This window comes from Ostrinia nubilalis, chromosome 15 (assembly GCF_963855985.1).
Source record: "Ostrinia nubilalis chromosome 15, ilOstNubi1.1, whole genome shotgun sequence".
Classification (NCBI taxonomy): Eukaryota; Metazoa; Arthropoda; class Insecta; order Lepidoptera; family Crambidae; genus Ostrinia; species Ostrinia nubilalis.
The window spans coordinates 9,477,775-9,500,268 of record NC_087102.1 but is presented as its reverse complement, the minus strand read 5'-3'; the positions used below and the strand labels follow the sequence as shown (position 1 = coordinate 9,500,268).

The 22,494-nt window shown below is 35.7% G+C and overlaps 1 protein-coding gene across 5 annotated transcripts in view; it reads left to right on the top strand.

Moving 5' to 3' along the window:
- Positions 1-22,494, top strand: part of LOC135078898 (histone-lysine N-methyltransferase PRDM16-like) — a 130,072-nt gene that overhangs the window by 96,624 nt on the left and 10,954 nt on the right. For all 5 annotated transcript variants that reach the window (XM_063973472.1, XM_063973473.1, XM_063973476.1 and 2 more), the window contains 2 exons: positions 11,693-11,821; positions 13,824-13,923. In XM_063973472.1, coding sequence (XP_063829542.1) covers positions 11,693-11,821; positions 13,824-13,923 — 229 coding nt within the window. The remainder of the gene's footprint in view (positions 1-11,692; positions 11,822-13,823; positions 13,924-22,494) is intronic.

Sequence of the window (22,494 nt, the reverse complement as noted above, 5' to 3'; positions counted from 1 at the left end):
AGAACTTTGCATTCCGTTAAAAAATACGATATAACCATATTATTGAGTCAATTAAAGACAATTCTTTTGTTGCATAATCTTAATGTGTTGTGTGGATAAAATGGATTAGGTAATTTAATTTGACAACTGTTTGAGACAGTAAAATGAATAAATAGAGACAGTTAAGAAGTAGAAATTTTGTTATCTCGGCTAGGTATACTTTGATAATTTATACTTCACACCTAGTTTACAGTGATAAATGTTTTTATTTTTTTCACATAGAAGAAATGTTCGTAGATACAACTTATTTCACCAGCATGAAGAACAAAGATTTGAAAGGATTATTTCTTTACAATAAGTTCACATGTCTGAGTAAACTTAAAGGGGTTAGCGCATTGTTAAATCAGTGATGGTAACTTTATCTAACCACCGTTTCCCAAATCTCGATATCTCAATAAAATCTTCCGCAAAAAAACTATCCGGGTAATCAATGCAATACCCGTCCCGTGTCAAAGTGCAATAAAGGTTGCGTACAAATAAACCCTAATTTTGGTTTAGGCGTGACCCCCGTCAACGATTTTTTATTCAAAATTTACACTTTTTTACCGAAAAAGACGATAGGTAACGGTAAAACTGACAAAGAGGGATGTCACCGAATTCAAACTTTAAAATGAAAACTTGATTGGCGGGTTTTTTTACAATTAAAAAAGACCCGGAATCTCTTGAAACGCATCTTGTGTGCAATTCGCTGGATAATAAAACTTTTAATTCAATTACCACTTTGCAGATGTGCAAATGTTTTCTCACAAGTCTTAAAGAATCCATCGTCGTTTCAAAATATCATCCACCAAAACTTGAATATTTCTCATGTATAATTAACCCTTAAAGAGACCACACAGATAGTTATTCAAATTAATCAAAATACAATTGTAATATTAGCTAAAAAGTTTTGAGATTGGAAGAATCATCACTAAAATGAATATCATATGAGATAAACCGGTTCAGAATAAAGAGATCATCGCAGCAAACGTCAATCAACTTATGAATCTATAATTTAATTTAATTTCATGGGATATTATTGGCACAATTGACGTGGAATTGGCAATATCAGCTAATTATTATTTCAAATTTCGATTGGAAAGCTTTTATGAATTAAAAATGTGGAACTAGTTAGTCCCATTTGCATTGGATGCAACAACGCGTATTGGTTATGAATAATTTAGTGGACTTCTATTGATTTTGCTGAGCGAAGCGTCGGTCCTCGAGTAATAAGTCAATATTATTCGATACTGATGATTTTTGGCATCAATCCAATGATATTGAGAAAGGAAGATTTTTAATATCGAACATAAAGCTTGAGTTAACACAATAGAAACTAGTAACTGAATTCATAAGCGCTAATTTCGAGTTTTTCGCACCGTTCAGCGTCGAATCCGTTGCATTACTGTCAAAATATCTGTCATTTTTGTGACATCTTTTCACTGGACGCCCCTGTCAAAGGATTAGCGATACGCAGCCCCATTACATCTTCATTACGGTAGGCGGCTGACATACCCCGATACATTGTAACAATAAAATATGTTATTGTTATTATATTTGTCACGGGATTCAGTTTATTCGATACGCACATGATCTCGTCTTACAATGAACAGATGCGCACTACATTTGTTGACGTTCATCGGTGGCAAATACAGCAATGAATACGATAGTAAGTATCACATTATTATCTTTATGAATGGGTATTTTAAATTAAGCTCAGCACTATTCGTATTATCTGTCGTCTCTTGTTTTATGAAATCGCAAAATAAAACAAAACAATGCGTGTCACTGATTAAAAGCTCTAATACCTACAGCTGCTGTATCGCCAAATGTTGATGATATTCTTACCGTATTAATATTATTTTTGTATCTTACTTATAAGTGTTAAAAACTAATTAAAAAAAATCCCTGTATCTATCCAATAATAAAAATATCAAAGTGACAACTGCGCAAGTAGCTAGGTACGTATGAATTGTATCAGATTGCTTACAATAACAATTTGATGGCATCTGTCTGACAGATATCAATACTCGTATAACACCTGGAGGGATCGATTTAATAGAATATCGATTTATTAGCTTCCAAAGAGTTTGTGGTTAACAAAACATAAGTGTTTGCCGTTCGTTTATTTAGATTAGATGCTTAATTAATTACCACTTAAATATTTGAACTTAGTTATTTAGCTAGAGAAAAGAGTTCGAAAATGCACTGTTTCAAGTGCAATAGATTGTGCATGCTGTAATCTTTACTGTCGCTCCCGCTGTTTGTTCACAGATTTTTTATATTACGCAATGGATTTTAATGTAGTTTTCGACAAAAAATAGTGTTATTTAAGAGTAAGGCAGTTAACTCTCATTATAATTTAATTACTTAAATTATAATGAGAGTTAACTGCCTTGCCTAACTCCCAATTAACGTAACAAATTACCAAAAATTAATTTCCATTTCACGCAGCGGTATCAAAATTAGCGCTCTCGAGAAAAAACTCGTCATAAATATTGACACCAAAGGGCTCGCACCCTAACTAAACATTCTTATTATTAACGCAGACACTTATCGGGTGATCTTACACCGATGCACAATGGGGGCTAATCCCCGAGTGATAGGAACTTATCTTCGGATATCGTTATTGTCGCTATCCCTTGTATTCCCGTTACGATTATTTGAAAACCTTTGAGAAAACCTTCAAATGTTTGGGAGCAATGAGCATTTTTGTAGTATAGAAAATAAGTAAGTGAAGTAGCTCAGGTGAAATCGAAATTAACTAAGTACAGTCGTTCAATCAATATAATGTAGGTCTCTGTGTTTAGCTTGATTTGCCATATTTTAAGTTAGAACAGTAAGTAGCATTCGAGACATCTACTCGTACTTCTACAATATTTCTTACATTATTTTAATGTTACTTATCCATTTTGCAATACAATCACGTTGTTGCGTTAATCCTAATTTCATTGATATTTCAAGAACACATAACTCAACTGAAACAATTCTTTATAAAAGTATAGTTTCGACTTGTACTTGTTCGGGCCATTCGTAGTTTACTCACGAATCGTCTTTGCGGCTTCTTATTTACACCAATATTTTTCCCAACGAATTCTTGTTCGCAAAACAGCGCGGGCGTGCACAGTGGGGCAATATTTCATCTGAGCTGGCCAGCACAATAATAGCCCGTGGAGTTGAAGCCACGGCACGTTCGCACCACAATGTTACCGGCCGCCAGCGTACCTTGAGCCCCCTTACTTACGCTCAAATCTGCAATTGTAGGTGCACAGTGCGCTGTATAGGTCCAGAATTAATTGGTCGGTTATTCAGCATCGCCAGCATCCGTGTAGACAAAATATCGAAATACGCTGAAAGCAACGTGATATAGCGCCGGTGTTGGGTTAGGTTAAGCGTTGTTTACTGTGGAAGCTCGGCAGAGGCGATTGTTGATGCCTCCGATGCCAAGTTCCAACTTTGACGTTGGCTATTTTAACCTGTTATTGTTCAACGTACGATTCAGATTTCGGATTGCAATGTAGAATACTTCGATGCAATGTGTATCAGATTGTACTGTACTCGTTCGTAGTTACTGTTCCTGAACATTTCTTGAATTTTAACTTTTTTTTGTTTGCTTTGTGAGAAGTGCAGCTTATAAATAATACGGTAAGAATCGGACTAGTAATTTCAAAGTAGAGTCACCAAATAACATGTAAGTACATACAACTTAATTTGTTGTTGTTTATAATCTCTAGGCTTACAACTCTGTTCAAATTGAAACTGGAAAAAGACATTTCCTGAAGTTATAAGAACAAGCCGGCACACTCAAACGATTCCAGATAGGTGATAAAACCCAGCTTTTTATTCAAAACGAATGACAGCGCACATCTTTCCCAGCGACTACAGCAAAAACCGCTTCAAACAGCAGCAATGACACGAAAAAAACTGTAACAGAAATAACCAAATAATTCGGTATTTCGACAATTGTCACGGTGCCTTTGTCACGGTAGTTTTTTGCGTGTAATCTTGTAGTTAATCCGTTTTAATGCGCCCAGATGTGTGCGCGCATCGCCGCGGACGATTTGCGCCTGGCATAGGATGGTAACGTGTTACTCGTATTTTAATACCTGCAAGAATACTATGGTATGTATCTATTTAATTATGGTTACTGGGAAAGTTAGAGATTAGTAACCAGTACCACAGGAAAAGTTCTAGTAGAGGGACAGGCAGCTAAGGTAGAGGTAATTTTTGTAAAAAATAAAGTGTGAAAATAAATAATGAAATGAAAAAGTGTAGTTCTTTGACAATTTGTTTAATAATGTCTAATTTTGAGACTTAACCTATGCGCAGACCACCGATTTTTAGTTTGCCGATAATTGAGCCCGTTTCTTATTTGTATGAAGAATCGGCCGATATCAAATCGGTGTAATGTGCGCACTTTCATACATGTTCATACTGATTAACAGCCCGATCCAACTATCGGTCAACTAATAGTCGGTGGTCTGCGTCTTGGCTTTGTATTTCATTTAAAATAGTAAGACACGGGTCTTTCATGTATTTTTTATTCATGTATGTTTAGTATTTCATGCCAGACGTACATAAAATGCTTGTGGTAGAGTCACTGCTCTCCCTTGTCATGGAATATTGTGTACCTTACAAAACATTCCCAATTAATTACAATATTAAAAAAAATATTTTGTTAATTATCGCCAAAACTACGCCAAATTTGCCGTAAATTATGAATACGTTATATCCTAATACAAACGCGCAAACCTTTGTTATAACAGCAAAACAACACAAAAATGTCCACAATTGGTAGCGGTGTCATTGTTCACCGATCACTGAACAAACGATAGGAACTCTTTTTGCCGATCAATGGGGTGCCGTTGATACACAATCAATGGGACATCGCATTCATAACACCCACTGATTGTGGACGCGCTAACATTTCATTTAATACCCACAACTGGATCAGTATTACTGTCATAAAAATAGAGTTCAAATTGGAGTTCGAATTCCATGCGAAATGCACAAAGCTTTTTTCTTTTTTTTTGCGCAATGATATCGTCCGTGTATATTTTGTCGCGTCAGGAATTAGTGTGTTTTGTCTCGTTTTAATGGCCAGTACGTGACCGACGCAGGAGTTCCTAATTTCTCAATAATTTGTTCGGGGTACGGTGACAATGATGAACAGTGAACTCCTTTTGAGTTCGCAGGTAATTTATGGCGGCGGAGAAATTGACACCGAATGAAAAGGATTTTGCCGATTCGTTAATAAATGGCTTTAGAGGATTGACAACAAAATGACTCAGATCTGGCGGAAACTTCAAATAACTCACATGTATTAATTTTCGAAAGGTTTAATATAGGTTCTGAGATAAAAAAAAGGTTTACCTTACATGGATGTTTCATATCATATTACAATAGAAGCCTGAAATAGCTCTACAAACCAAAGTTAATTTCCAAATATCTCTTAAATTCGATAAACTTTTCAGAGTTACCTGTACTAGTATGTTTCTAAGATTGACATCATCTCAGTGAATTAGTATTATCGCAAAGCTATTTTTCTTCACTGGTTTTAATACCGCAAATTGCACCACAGAATTTGGGTCAAATGTGTCATTTCCCATTTACTAAACTGACATTATCAAACTCATGTGCACATTTTCCTCAAAAACTTTTCCAACGATCGCACCGTATCTTATCCTCAGACCTAAATCACTTCCGAACAAAAAAGCTTAGCTACACCAGCGGACACCCACGGAAGTCATGTTTCCCCGATAACGGTAGACAAGTCGAGGAAACTGCTGAAATGTGAGGAAGATGTATGGAAAAAACCCGAAAAAGGGTTAAGTCTTCGCCTTTTTTCGGAGACGCCCGAAATTTTTCGGCGAACGGAAACTGTGGGTTAAGCGATTTGGTAGGGTAATTAGATATGTCGGGTGTATCTTTGCAGGGATCTGGACTTGGTTGTTTAATGAATAGAATATTAGAATATTTATACGTATTTCCTGGATGGTAATTTATTTAGTAACAATCTGCTTAAATAGACACTCAACTGTAAGATCAAAACTAGTTATTTACCTTTAACCAAAAACAATATTCCTACCGTAACAGTTAATATAATACGAGTAATATTATTGTTGATTATTATAGTTGTGTAATAATCCTTGTACAAAATTCAAAATTTTCCTCATACTGAAAGATAGCTTATAATAATAATTAATTAATTAATACAAAGATTTAAAGCTCTCTGTGCCTTACCTAAATAAATCTCACTTCACACCGTTTCTTACCGCTAGACCGAGGAAAAGTACTGTAAAAATATCTACCCAGATTCTTTACATAAAGTACGTACGAAGGGTCCAAATTGGCGCACGGTGGTAAATAACTGCGCACACAAATTGTTATCTTGTGAAACGAGTCGTGTGATTCGCGCACCGACGCGTGATCAGCGCAAGCCGGGCTCTTCAGACTTTAGGCACGTGAAAAGTCCATGTCGATAGTTTTTATTTGGGAATTGCAGCCTTTTTTGGGTAGATATTTACTTGTTTTTATTTCTTTAGGAATAGGACACATCACAATATCAATTAAAGTTACAAGTTTTGAAACGTAGGTTGATTTATGTCTATTAACATACACATACAATGTACGAACATAAAATTGTGTAGGTCAATTATGTCTATCCAACGTTTAACATTTAAAAAACTCGATTGATTAAATTCCTGACACTACAGATAACATGCACATTTGATTACTCAAGGGCATTTATAGTAAACAGTTCTTTTAGAAGTGAGATAATGGCAATTGAGGACAAATTGATACTGTAAACAACACTAAGGAAAAGAGATAATCGCATTTCGATTTTAGGTTTAATTGAATTGATTTTACCTTAATATTTGGAATAAGGGAAACTAAAGGTATTGATATATTTAAGCTCATGGTCATGACAGATTATAATTATTATCAATCATGATGATACTGCACTTATTTCGAGCATAAATATGTCTGATATAAATTGGGCACGTGTTAGTTGTTTTGAAAACTTATTATCTTGTCAGAACGTACTTGCTGCTTAAAGATAATAAAATATATTTATATTTATATTGTCTGTTGCGACCGCAAATTATAATTTTATTTGATTCAACTGCCTCTTATCGTTAATATAAGTTCATTCGACATCAGACTATTTGTTGCTAAATCAGCCTGTAATACAACGACACAAGACGCCAGTTTGCTTGTTTGTGGGTCATCGTCCGTATCCATATTACGTCAAATAAATAAGGTTTACTTTACGATACTTCAATTATTTTATCGATATGAATATATTTTACCAACCTTTATCGACAAATTGTGTCATGCACATCCCTAAAATTTATGAAATGTAATTTTCTGACGCGAACGACTCACGAACATTTGTAGCTTTTCCCGAGTATTCCGGAGAATTGCGATCCGGTGGGGAATGTTAGATCTGCCCGGCTCCCGGTTAAATTGCGCCCTGGTTTTTTATAATGCGCGACTGACTTTACGGCGCTCCTGCATGAGATGGTCGGTTTTCAGCTTTTGCAAATTGTGTTATGTAAAGCTATGATTAAGGAAAATTCGCGAATTTTTCAGACTGAATTTAATTCGTCAGGAAATCGACCCACAGTGATGAAAATTGCATCCTTAACTCGACTGAACCTTCAGCAAAATCATTAGCGGATACAACTTTAGAGACGATATCAAATAATGATTCGATCGTTCATAGAATAACAATCTGAAATGTATTTTTCCTTATTAACTTAATTAGTAATTCGATTCTAGTACATTTTAAAGTATGTAAAGTATTGTAAAGTCTCCTTCCATTCAAAAGTTTGACATTAATTTGCCAAATTTTGACATAGAGTTGTGTAATGTCTAGTTGATTCCAACGTCAAATTAGTGATCGTCAATTAAGTGGCTTCTTGCCGGCCCTACATATTTCACGCCAGGGTTGGCACCCCGGTAGCAAGTGTCCACAATGCATCCTTGACCGGCGTTCATCGATGACTGATGGCTTACATGTGCCGCCGGCACTCGCAAACTCATCTGAGCTGGCTGAGCTAGGGGTGACTATGGAAATAGTTTCAATGTTATTAATACTTAACACTAAGCTTTAAGACTAGGATTTAAGACAACGACAGACTTTTATGGTTTCAGTCAACTAAACTATGTGAATTGATACATTTTAACGTTATGTGCACATTTTAAATTCTATTCGATTGATATTTTACTAAGATAGGAAAGTCCTTGTTTTGAGCAAAACCTTGAAGTAAAATGATATAAAGTTTTATAAGTAGGTCCGAGTAACTTCTTCATCTTAAAAGCAGTCAGTAAGTCTTACTACTTGTAAAAAATCCTTAAATAAATAAAATATAAGACAAACTAATAAACTCAAAACGTTTATATCTATATAATCACATTGCATCAAAATAGGGATCGTATAAGTGACACCCCTAACTTAAGACGAGGGTTGCCTACAAGATAATTATCTTTTTACTCGTACCCGCCTCGGTTTTAATATCATGACAAACGCAGCGGAAGGCTTGGCTGTGACGGGGCGATTCAACATTAAATTTGATTAATACCTTACTTGTTACTCCAATTTTATTGTGCGACAGATGCTTTTTATTTTTCCCTAATTCTCACAAGATGATAAAGTGGGGATCGGGATTTAATTTTCCGAAAGATTAGGTACCTTGTTTCTTTGAAGATGATGCATGGTTATCAGGCTTTAGGAAAGTATTTGTTTAACAAAGTGACTACACGTTTTCACCCCCACTTTTATAGAATACCGTTTAATTTAATTTAATAACATTACAATGTCGATACTTATTGAATAATTACATTTTATCAGAAGAGTACTTTGCTTAATTAATTTTAATAACAAGTTTAATAAATTATCAGGTAGTCATACTCGTATCAGAATGTCACATGTTGATCGCTAGTATATTTCTAATACATTTTTTTAAATATAGCATAAGAGTGACTTCAGATATTCTCATTTGAAAAACTGTAGGACGACTACCAGTAGGTAGGTAGTGTGATAATAACGATTGATTAACTGACTTGTTTTTACGAGCTATCAAAAAGACAAAACAAGTCTGGTTTAAATTATCTTATCACTTTATTTCCTGGTCTGATGGTTTAGTCAATGTTATCTGTATTAATCCGTTAATCCTAGTCAAACCAATTGATACAGACAATGACACTATGGGATCCGAAGTAGTTGTGATAAGTTCGAATTTGCAACTAAAATGTACCAAGTCTGACTTGCTGGTGACTCTACATTAATTGCTTTTAAATTGTAATATAAATGCATCTTACATTCAGCGTTAAATAGTTCGTGACACCCAAAGGCCAAAAGCTTGACAACAGACGTGTTGCGAACTTTTTGGCTACTTTGGGTGTCATAATGTCATTATTATAATAACTTATAAACAACTGAAATGGTATTATTAAGTGGTACATCCCTATTTTCCGGTATAATAGCGTACCATCAATGCTCATTAATTCACGTTCCTGAACCGGTATTTTTAAATCGTTATGATAGGCAATCGATACGACACACCTACCTATATTTACCAGGCAGTAGATCAAGTAAAAGGGCCCTAATTTAACGTTAACCAAACACAAACCCCTCTATCAGGAAGGCACACATCTTCACGAAAAAGCCATTATGCGCGTTATGGCTCAATCGAGGGTAGGTGGAGTGTCTATCAAAATAAGCGCTCTATAGTTTTTGAGTGGCTTAGAACGAGTGGAAGAGTGGTTAAATTGTTTAGGGTAAAGCGATTCTTTGTGGATAAGTTTCAACTGTCTAGCTATATTTTGAAGTAAATCGTTAAGAATTAAGATGAAGGTGTTAGTGAATCGCAGAAGTTTAATGTGGTTGCTTTTTAAGTAGGTAACATAGCAAGCATAGAGTCACAATCTCACAATGCACTGCAGCACTAATAAAACTATGTGAAGCCTGTAGGTAGAGGCAAGTAATATTTAAAATATGGCTTTCTTTTGGTAACTTGGAAACAGCTTTTTGGTGGCCATTAAGATTTTGTCCATAAGCTAACTTCCATAATACTTAACTTTTCAAAACTTCTTTTCGTTCCCTAAAAGTTGTAAAACTAAAATTAAGTTACATAAATAATCCCCCCACGATAAAAACGCGATGAATAACTCGGACGCCTGCAATGAAAATTAAATCATCACGAGGGTTTCATAACGAATGGGTACAGTCGGTCACAAAAAGATAACACAAAACTTTATTTCACTAACGCAAGTTGCGCAAAGAGTCGCATAGAGTCATAACATAACGAAGACATGATGAATTTAAGGAAATACAATAAAATAATGTATTAGAAAGTTTTAATAATATTAAAAAAAAAAACAAGTCGAAGGAGTTACCTCTATTTTGGATATTGAATATTATCTATCTTTGTCAACCACCTGTAAAGCTACCGTGTCTTATTTGTTAATTAATACACAGGTTTTATTTTATTGATGCAATGACTGGTTTGCTTTCCATAACTTAAAAAATAGCCATGTTCGATATTTATTCAGTTCTGCGTACAAAATCTACAGAACAAAATTTAAAAAAATAGTGTCGTATGACTGTTTAAAAAACAAAGATCTATAAAAACTTCTCTCGATCGAATGAAATACGAAATTCAATTAATTAATAAAACGCTACAATTATATTTGGTTCTGACTGTACAAGGGTGCGGGTGCATCTTGACAAGGACTAATAGCGCCATCTATCGCGACTCGCGGTGTCCACCGTAACGCGCGATGCCGACATCTGCCGCTAGGTGGCAGTGTGCGGACATCGTTAAACTGATGGATTGAGTCAAATGGACGCTTCATTTTGGACTGGGATTTTATTAATTAGTTTGATATTGAAGAGTAAATGTAGTTTGTTTAAATATGTATAATTATTTATGTCATAAAAGTATTATTAATATTTTTTATTGCGACAGGTTTTTAATATTTCACTTTTTTACATTGGCTTAACAATAAATCTGAAACATATTTAATATTCAGTATGTTAGGTAATTTAGTATTCCCATAGTTTGTTTACTGTCGAGGTTTCAGCGGAGGCTTTAAAGCTCTATGCGTAAGTTCATTGTGTAGAGGCTAGATGGCGCTTAATCACAGAGCTGACTCTACCAACTTTATAGAGTAGGCGTATTGTGATTTCTACAAAAAATAAAGCATTATAACTCGCCAAAGAAAGACTGTAATAATATAGTGCTTATAATAGGCGTCTTCTTTGTGTAAAATATAGCATTACCATAATTATGATCTATAAGTAACTTTCCATATCGGTAGATTGATTGAAGTTTAATAGTGATAAATATCACTTTTAAACAGGGTTCAACTATGGTGTAACTCTTATTAATTAATAAGGGGGAGTCAAAACTATAATTTACAGTAACAGCACATAACTGGACAGCAAAAAATAATATCGTTATTGTCCTCCACACGTTTTTCCCTTTCTTAAAACCCTTTACTACAGAACTTCTTTTTGAACTAGATTTATTCAACATTTAAATTTTTATCCGACTTAAAATAAAAAGATATTTTTATCCAACTTAAAACTAACAAGATGTTTCCAATTAGATCGCATGTGTTTTTACAATAAGTACCTACTTATTAACCTACTCCTCATTCCCAGGTCCTCGGCAAGAACGGCATCCGCGGCTGGCTGGACGGCACCGCCGAGAAGACCAACTGGCTGAAGCTGGTCCGCTCCACCAACTACCCTCATGACGTCAACGTGCAGCACCAGTTGCATGCTGGACAAGTATGGCCGACTTTGATAGATAAAAGCTTTATTGACTTTTACATTATTTTTTTAAAGATAGTAATAAAATTTGGCATTGCACAAATTACTAATAGTCCCGTTAGCCCCTCGTACTAAGCTAAATATGCTTGTGTCACGAGTGAGTACATTAAGGCTAGAGTGGACACCACATCAGACATTATAGGTACACTTTGGTTGACTAAACATTTTAATTTTAGTGGATTGAAATCAGCATTCATGATTTTTTAATTAAAAAACGAGAAAGCTCTTGTCCTGTATTTCGCCTGATGGAATAGACGTAATTTTTTCCTTCATGGTAGAGTTTGATAAGCTTGTGACTAAATTAAGTTGACTCTACATTTTTGTACAAAAATCGTACTTACCACTAGATTTATCGATCGTAGCGCCACTTTGCTTAGCTTCGTGTACATTTGCTAATAAATGAAATTAATAATTAACTTGAGATACTAAATAATTACCTAACTAGTTACCTTGAGAGTCATTCATAAAATCAATAGGCCGTTATTATCCAAAAAATGTTAAATAACGGCCACTAGAAGTTTGCGCATAACATTCCATCCAATATCAAATACCGCTTCTTTTCTCAGCTTCTTTCTCTAAACTTCACATCAACAACAATGCCCAAACACCATTGTCTACTTACTTTTAATTGGTTTCCCCATCACAAAATGCACAAATAACGTTCAAGTCATTGTCGCAACCCTCATTACATATGACGTACCCCAATAAAATTTGAATGTGGAACGTTGGTACTTCCGGTGGCAGAAAATCGGTGCTCCGTTGAACAACTGGCCCACTTCCGGTCAGGAGGGGAGAACAGATGCAGTGATTAGATTCACTCACCTCTGCCCTTGTTGAGGTTGAAATCTATGACTTTCAACTTTGAACTTTTAAATAAAACGCGTAATTAAATAACGGAAATAATCATGAATAAAATATTTTTTGAGATGCTTGGTACTTACGTGTTTTCTTTTTTTAATGTATTACAGTAATATTTTTCCTCAAATATACAGGGTGTTAGGTAAATGGGTATATGAGCCGACACTAGCCCATGTTAACATGGTCATATAAATGGTATGGTGAAGTCAGAAAATTGATATCTTCATTTTAATTATTTTATTTTTCATACAAATCGGATTTTATAAAATTTATTTTGTATGAAAATAAAAAAAATAAATGATGATATCAAATTTCTGACTTCACCATACCATTTATATGCCCATGTTAACATGGGCTAGTGTCGGCTCATATACCCATTTACCTAATACTCTGTATATGCTGTTAATTCGGTGACTAGATACCTATTTCTATATGATGCATTGTTTTGAAAAGATTAAACACATACAATAGGCTAGTTTCCTAAAAAATTTTTTTAGTCCGTTAATTTGAACATCGAAAAATATTGGACACGTATATTTTTAATTATATTGTCAACCAAACAAATAATAAAATTACAAAGTTATGGTGCGTTGAAGTTCCGCGCGACGTCACAAAGTGCTGCATTTTTAAGCACTCATTGACGTCACGGGCCTTTTCTTTAGAATTTAGGCACGCTTTATCTCTTTGCATTTTCATTAGTTTCAAAAAGTGAAAAATACGTGTCGAGTATTTTTTGATAAGCTAACTGACGGACTAATTAAAACTCTTGCTTTTTTACCCAGGAAACATCCCTATTGTCTCTACCTGTTTTTAAAACTCTACTAGGCTTGGCCCAAATAGAACTGTCGTCAGTTATACAAGCATTCTATACAGTTTACATTTAATGTGGGTTGCACCATCTTACTATAACTTGTGACAAACGTCAAAAATCTGTCAAACTCCATACAAAAAATACCGGTTATCGTCATAGTTACGGTCAAAGTTCGGTGGTGCAACTCAGCCTTAATGTTGCTAATATTGGAATAGAATAGATAACGTAGTGATAGATTGACAAGATTATTTATTAACTCAGTTATTTATTGTGGATTATTGTTATTTCTAGGTGTGGTACAAAGTAGTTCGCGAGGTCCAGTCGGGCCAAGAACTTCTGCTGGGTCCCAGGACACCGCTGCCGCTGCAAGATGTCCTGCCTACTGCAACAGGTCAGTTTATTTATTATTGGATTATTATCATAGTTTGATAAAACTGCCGTCGTTTTAGCAGTCCTGCAAAGAATGTGAAACTTAATGCTAGCGAGAAACAACGCAATAATTCAGTAATTAATTAAAATAATGATCACATTATCATGTTCTTAATTTTAGTTGTATTTTGTATACGAATAGGTTGATATCTCTTCTATATTTTTAGCATATTTTACTACGGAACTCTTATAAGATTACTTACTTACATTTCCTGTAGGTACGTTTGTATTTTACACTGGTATTTTTGAGATTCCCGACCTATGACTCTATTAGACCTTCAATTCCTATTTGAAATTTTGTCAATTTAGAGTTTTGTGAGAATACAGCCAGTGTCAGACATTCAAACCTGTACGGAACCCTAAAAACGATCAGGAGTGCGTCGTCTGACATCAGCTGAATCACAACCGTTCACGCTCCGCTGACACGGGGTGGAGTTAATTGGAGTCACCTGCCCTCCGCCCTCGTGGGACTAGGTGTTACTATACAGGTAGCTTGGACAAGCTATGATTTAAATAAACAATGCTGTTATTATGTAATTTTACTTAAGATAGGTCAGGGTAGTTCCTCGGCAAGATATATTAGAGCTCGACAGTCCCGAGGCTAGTCGTTTTTCCGAGCAAATTTTTAATTGTTGTGACAACCTAATTTTAATTCTTTTAAACCTTTTAAGCACAGCAAGAAACAGCAAATTTCTCAATTAGATATTATTAGATAGGCATCTTTTACATCTAGGTAATATCAAAATGATGATGTAAAATCACAACTTCATAAGTTCATAACTCACAACCACGAGTTACGTCCTGTTACCGTCCTGTACCACTAGGTACGTCCTGTTGTAGGTACTATAGGAAGGACAAACAGAGTTTCAGGTACAACTTTTGTATCTTAAAAACTCTACAATTACACCTATAATTACAACAACTATAATTGTAATACAGAACCCGCTGTACATAAGGGTGCAATCACAGGGCGCGGGCCGGCGCGCCACGCGCATGCGATGCTTAATTTAGATAAATCGCGACGTATGCGTCGCCCGATGTAAAATCACGCATATATACTTATATTATCATAAGGGTGGACGCGTTAACGGCGTGTCGTAGTGGTAGTCTAATATTCGGTTTGCTAGATGTGACGCTCAATAGGTGTAAATAGCAAAAAAAGAGACGTAGAAGCTTCTTAAGAGCAAGTTGACAAAGGTAGCGGAAAGCTGAATTATAGAAATACTTTACAAATACTGTTCAGAATCCATTTTCCATCTTTAAATAAACAAAAATCAATAGCACAGATCTAGGTATGCAATCATAAAAGTTGATAGTTTGATTTTTTCATAATATACGGACTTACGTATGAGTATCAAAGAGTTTAAGCGGATTTATCTTAGGCACTTTTACTGCGATAGAGTCATTATTAGCACATGCAATAAAATTATGGTTATTTTATTTTATAGCTATAATGTTTATGCCACATCTAGACACTCATACGTCAGGCTGTTAGGGTCTTCAGTGCTTCCTGCGCCGGCTTCCGGCGTGTCGCCGCCGCAGCCGGCCGCCGGTGACTTATGCCTTTACAATTACCAGTAATTATTGTGTCGTTTTATTGTACAGCGTCGTTTGGATCTAGCGCGCCGTGTGAATTGCCCATTAGATCCACATTTTGGGTTTTATCAAAACTGGTAATAGCTTAATGAAATCTATTGAGTTGATAATATATTATACTTTAATTAAGTTTAATAGTACCTCGTTTTGCAGTATTTTTACAGTGGAAAAAAATTTACGCTTGTACATATTTGAATGGCAAAGCAATTTTTAAATTTTGCTGAATTAAAAGAATATGCGGTAGGTACTACATAGTTTCATTAATTAGCTTTGAAATTGATGCCATTTAACCAAAACATTAGTTCAATATTGATTTATTGACGCCTCATTTTCCTACTGAACTTTACTGGCCATGACGCGATGACGCGTTGAATTCAGCCAAACCACATAATCTGTAATATTTTCTATGACGTCATCGCGTAATGTGTGGTCACTAATTTTAGCCCAAATTCCGAACCCACATATCCACATCAGCTGCATGACACGCCGATACAACAATGACTCTTAAATATCCCTAATTAGAATCGATTTGCAGTCCCACTGTGCATTTGTCAAGAACGCTTGCGCAAGATGATCGATGGGAGAGAGCCATCTATTGAATAATTTACGATAAGGACCTTTTTTGCGAAAGGATTAAGAGACATATGAAATTCGGGGCTCGACGTGATTGATCGAGTTTCTCCGCTTTTGATATCGATGTTGGGACGGCTGGTATTATTCGTCTCTGTATTATCTGATTTACTTTTGATTTCATAATAAATGCGTCGTAACAGCTCAAGATGTTATGTTACGGGAAATTTTAAACATTGAATCATTCATTTCCTCAAATACATCATATTCAAATTAATCAACAACTCTTCAGTTGTTGATGTTGAGAGTAGATATTCCAAAGATGAAGGAGATCCGATTCGCATATTATTATCAATTGTTTAGGGACTCTTTTATTATCCGTATGATGTCGTATGCGATTTTAAATTTGAAAACATGGCAAGATCAGACCAACGTGGATTAACATGCCCTCCGTTCAAACAGCCATGAATAATAAAAGCACCTCACCGCCCATAGATAAAGAACTAATCATACGTACAAAATATTAAATTATACCCAAATATAATCTGCCTCCGCTAACAATAGTTAACCCTTTATTAGCCGATCCGTTTGCGCCGCGCGCCGCGTAATAAATGACTCGCGCTGACATTTGTCACCGCGCAATTGTCGCGCAGATTAAAATTGATGACGTTGCATTGTCCGGCGCGCGCGCACGCGCTTTTGTGCCCAGTTATCAAAGTACGATTAATTTTTTTGAACGTGATAAGGGCATGCGTTATGCAAGCATTGGATGTGCGGATGTTTTTGACAGTCGGTAATCCAAAAACTAAAATATGATTGAGAATGACTTGAAATAATACTTAATTAGGTATTTGCGTAAACACAATATGTGCAATGTGCATACTTAAATTAAGCTTTTAAATGGAGTAATTCACGAAGCTATAAGGAAATGCTTAGAAATTAATCGAGGATAACTCCGAGAATATGCTTGCCACCTACCTGTATGTGGAACATTTCTAAACAAAATAAGTAGTTTTAATAAATACGTCCACCTAATTACTGTAACATACATGACCTATTGCACAAGAGCAACAGAAATTGAATCGTCACAGAATCGCAACGAATCCCCATAAACAGGAATGATTAATCAAAAAATTAACCGTCAACAATAGAGCGGCCCCATTAAACCGTGTACAATCGCCGTCCCGCACGCCGTATTTATTTAACAATCAAATAAATATTACGGACAATAAAACGAAAATATTTCAATTTAATATCACCGCCCCCAGTGAAGGGTTAAATCGTGGCTTTGTCCGATTTTTTGTTCGCAGATCAGATCGTATCTAGATGTTACGCGAAATTGAATAATTTTTGGACCACAATAGGTGGGATATCGTGCAGTGAACTTTTCGTTTGGGATTATTTTTTAATCTGTTCAGTTTATTCTGGCAAATTAAGTAAGAAAAATTAAAAATGATTAATCTACAAACTTGATTCAACGCAGTGACTGCAAAATTCGTGAAAATTAAAGTAGTTTTAACTTTGTATCTAGTAGAAACTGTTAGATGACTAATCAATCATGTCTATGAGATATTGCCGAACAATCGGAAGACTGCAGGTGTTAATGCAATATTAGCTTACCCGAGAATTCTAGCTCGCGGTGTATTCCACGCTTTAATGTCACGTGCGAAATTTATGCAACGTCCAGAGGTCAACGGCTGATCTAAAAATGTTAACACCGCAATGCATCCCGGACAATACCGGCAAGGACCGTTCGCACCGCGGGGCGTAAGGGCAACCTGCGACGCACGTGATGCGTTCAGATAAGTGTTGCCAGGTGCCGTGGTTTTCACGGGACTTGTCTTTATAGGTCAAGACTGAAGCCTTTGACCAGTGGTGTTGCCAGTGACTTACGGAACGGAGACATGGTCTTTTATATAATAATCTAAAAATGTTAACACCACAATGCATCCCGGACAATATCGGCAAGGACCGTTCGCACCGCGGGGCGTAACGGCAACCTGGGACGCACGTGATGCGTTCAGGTAAGTGTTGCCAGGTGCCGTGGTTTTCACGCGACTTGTCTTCATAGGTCAAGACTGAAGCCTTTGACCAGTGGTGTTGCCAGTGACTTACGGAACGGAGATATGGTCTTTTAGCTATAATTTATGCATTACTTGTGGTCAACGGCTGATCTAAAAATGTTAACACCGCAATGCATCCCGGACAATACCGACAAGGACCGTTCTCACCGCGGGGCGTAACGGCAACCTGCGACGCACGTGATGCGTTCAGATAAGTGTTGCCAGGTGCCGTGGTTTTCACGGGACGTAACGTAACGTAGATTAATTTTATTCTAACTTCTGTGGCCATTTGTGTTTCGATTGTCACAGAAAGTCTGTCTAGCTTTACGCGATCTTGTCACTCGATCTCTTACCAAAAACTGCCAAAACAATTTTAATTTTCAGAGAAAAAATATTTGTTCCCCTTAATAACTTCTTTTTTCGTGTGTGCAATAAAGATTTTAAATAAATAAATAAATAAACAACTTTCATAACCCATTTTTCACTCTTTAATGCTGATCTTTGCAAAAAAAGGAGCCATTCCTTTTCCTGGGTCTATACGAAAATTGATTTAATTTGGCTTTTCCTTTAGGCGTAAAAACTTTCAAGTTTACGTTAGCTCTTACTAGCGCTAAATTTGTATTTTTTACATATTATTATAACAGAAATAGGATGGAATGTTTAATGAAGTAAAGTTTTTTTTATAATTGTATGAATTATAAATAGACTGCATCCCACTTAACATCAGGTGCGATTGTGGTCTACCTGCCTTGTTATGCATAAAAAAAAAAAAAAAGAATGTTATTTTCTTTCTGGATCCTTATTTATGGAGCAATATCTGGAGACTCTAGCGCAACTGGCCGCGGGCCTATAAGACCCACTTCGTTTGCGCTAGGAAGCCGCGTCGATTATCGCTACAGGTTGTTCGTGTGTGGTATTCGCAGTCCGGTATTCGATAATGTCTTAAATAATTTATAATTTAATAAGATAAACCTTTATCTGCTCTACATCTTTGCAAAAAACGTATCAAAGACAGAGCACATTGGTAAAGTACTGTTATGATACTTTGACTTGATTAGGCAAACAGTATTTAATGAGACATGTAAATGCTCCTTAAGAAAAGCAAAACATTTACTAAAGATAATTAAGAAGGCCCACTAATTTCATAAGTAAATTTTTTAAAGTACGTTTTTAGTATAAATGGTCATTGGTCATTACACAATCATTGGATTCCAGATTCAATACTTCAATGTTAGCTTTGCATATCTAGCCAAGCTTTTAGGTAGCTTTAGATTTTGTTTTAATTACGATAAATTATAGTGTCGTCAAGTCTCACATTGTTTACCGTTCATTTAACTGTACATACACACTTCATTTTCCCACAAACAACTTACCATAAAGTCCATCATTCGCCATACGTTCTTCAAACAACAGGTGCGGTATCGTTACGTCGCCGCGTCGCAAAGATCGGTAAGGCACCGTCACGGTGCGCGCGCGCCGCCATCTGGCTCGTGGGAAAACCTAACGAACGCGTCGCGTACGCTACGCGAAATGTAGGGTTCTAATAATTAATTTAGGAAAGACATATTTAAAAGTGACTCTGGGGTCAGTATGATTAAATCTACTGTGGATAGCACACCAAGATTATACATTTTTATTGAAAAATCATTTACTTAATGAAAATTATATGAAAATCCAAAATATGGATTACTTACTGTACTTTTTAATTGAGATTATAGACAAGGCCCAAAACATCGTAGCGCAGTAATGATTAGTTTATACCTACTGATAGCATTTATTTATACAATCTAAGTTAAAATGCACAAGAAAACTTTTATTAAATTTTCTGTATAGGGTTTTGCATTTTCCAGAATATTTTTTGGAATAGAGATTTTTTTATGAAGCAATTTTTATTGGTTTTCAACTTTTGTAACTTACTGACCCTAAAATTGCAACTAGTTATTCACTGTAGAATCTAGTACACATTAGTGAGCATTGATTGATTAGGGCCATTCTGTGAAACAACAAACAATCAGCATTTAATTGTCAGTGTACGTGTTAGCAGAGCTTCACGCTCGTGGAAGTGACTTTTATTGCTGAAATAGTTATTTTCAGAACCTGCAAAATGTAAAAAAAATTGTGAAGAAGTGACTCTTTATGAAATTGTCAGTAAATAGAAAGTATATAACAATATGAAATATGAAGCCAGTTTATTAATTTCCCATTACATTTTGATTTTGAAACGGTTGAGTGTGTATAGTTCACTTAAAATACGAATAGTAGCATGAATGAAGATCACATCAAGCTACCATGAACTTTAAAAAATGTATATCCTATGAGAATTACCCAAAACTGGCCACATTTGCCATGCGAACTTTACAAATCACAACATCTGTCCAAAGTCAACCCTCAAATGAATCATTAACGTTTTAAACCGCAGCAGTCAATCGACACGGTCAGATGCTTTCCAGTTTTCCGACACGTTGCGGGTCAAGTGAGCATGTTAACCCTCGCAGGTGGGGTGGGGGTGACCTGCCCCCATGATAATTTGTAACAAACACTTCAGTACAATACTGACACCATATACCGTTCGGTTGACCTGTGGAGTGCTCCGATTGAGCATCCCGGTGCATCGCGTATCTTCGAGTTACCATTGGCATAGATTTTCATGCCGCGGTTTTGCAGGTACGTTTTAGAATAGGAGTATTGGCACACTTCAGGGCAATCTTATTTTAAAAATCAATGTTGTTTTGTTTCTAAATTACCATATTTTCCAACGGTAGTTTTTCCTAAATAACGCCATAAATGCTTATTAGATCGATTTTTAGTTCTAAGTGCATCACGATTTTTGTTGTGTTTCTTAATGTTAAATCGGAAATATTTTAAAAGATTTTTAAACATCGTGTAAAATTATTTCAATTACAAACAAAAAATGTATGTTGGTACCAGCGTTGCCAGTTTTTTTTTTCGCCAAGTCGGGACTTTGGTACTTTTTGAGTGAAAATAGCGGGATTCTTCCGTCGGAAGCGGGACATAGTAAAAAAACGTATATAATCAAAGGTTTTCAAATATTTATCTTTTTATTTGACTTAAAATTACATTTACGTGACAATAGATAGCAAAAGTAGCCATAGAAAATGTATTTTAACAAAAAAATAATATTTTAAATCAGATTTACTCTCAGATCATAGAACTATGATCTGAGGATTTACTCTATCGTTAAATTCGTCTTTAGAATAAAAAAAGAAAAAAATTAAAAAAGTGTTATTTTTTAGAATAATATGGCGTTTCAAACAATAGTCTGGTGAAGTGAGTGTCTCTCTCCGAAAAGCGGGACCGAGCCTGTCCCGCGCGGGACATTTAAATTTGATTTAAAAATCGGGACGTCCCGCCAAAATCGGGACGTCTGGCAACGCTGGTTGGTACCTACTTCGTAGTTTTCCGTAGGATTTTCCGCGTGCGGTCTTGTCAACGCACGGATGACGTCCTGTTCAAAACGTCTAATTTAGAAAATAAATGCCCTTAGTTGTCAATAGCAATACATTGATAACTTTGCTAGATTTAATCCCTAGGTGCTAGATTAGCTAGTTTTTTAACATCATGACCATCTGACGTAAACTTGCTCTGAATTCGCAACGAAATCAGATGTCAAACAATAGTTTATCGGTGATATCATTACATCCGCACTATCACGGTCTCGTTAGACAATGGCAAAGGCGGGGTCTCTTCGTGACCAAATTATTCAACGTGTCAAAGGCAAATGCAACGTTTGGGTCGTTTGGTCCTTCCGAGGTTCTGACGTGTGGTCGTAAAGTGCCCGTGCGCATTTCAATGTTCAAATGTCAGATCTCATTCGATGTTGAATTGATTTTTGCCATTTAGGTATTGATCTACGAGTAGGTCTTTGTGTAGGCCGACTTCGTATGCCTTCGGATAATTAGAGGGTTGTGTTCTACTAGGGGCAGTGGAGATTAAATAAGTTACCTAAAGATCGAATGAAATCAAATCATTTTGATTCAGTACTAAGGCCTTTTCCAGGCGCTTATACACGTCCCTATAGCTGAGTTCGTTTTATGGAGATACTTTAAATTTGTGTTACTTAATTTATATTGATTCAACACATTGTACCATACTTACTTAATCATTTCGTTCGTTCATAATTTTCTAATTAAAATTGTCAAAATCGATACAAGAATTTAAGCTCATTTTGTAAAATGTAATTATTAACCGGTCTACTTTATATTGACAAAATATTTACCACCAAAAATCAACAGCTCAATCAATGACTGTCCAAAAAATACCTGTATCATTTTACATGTGTAGTC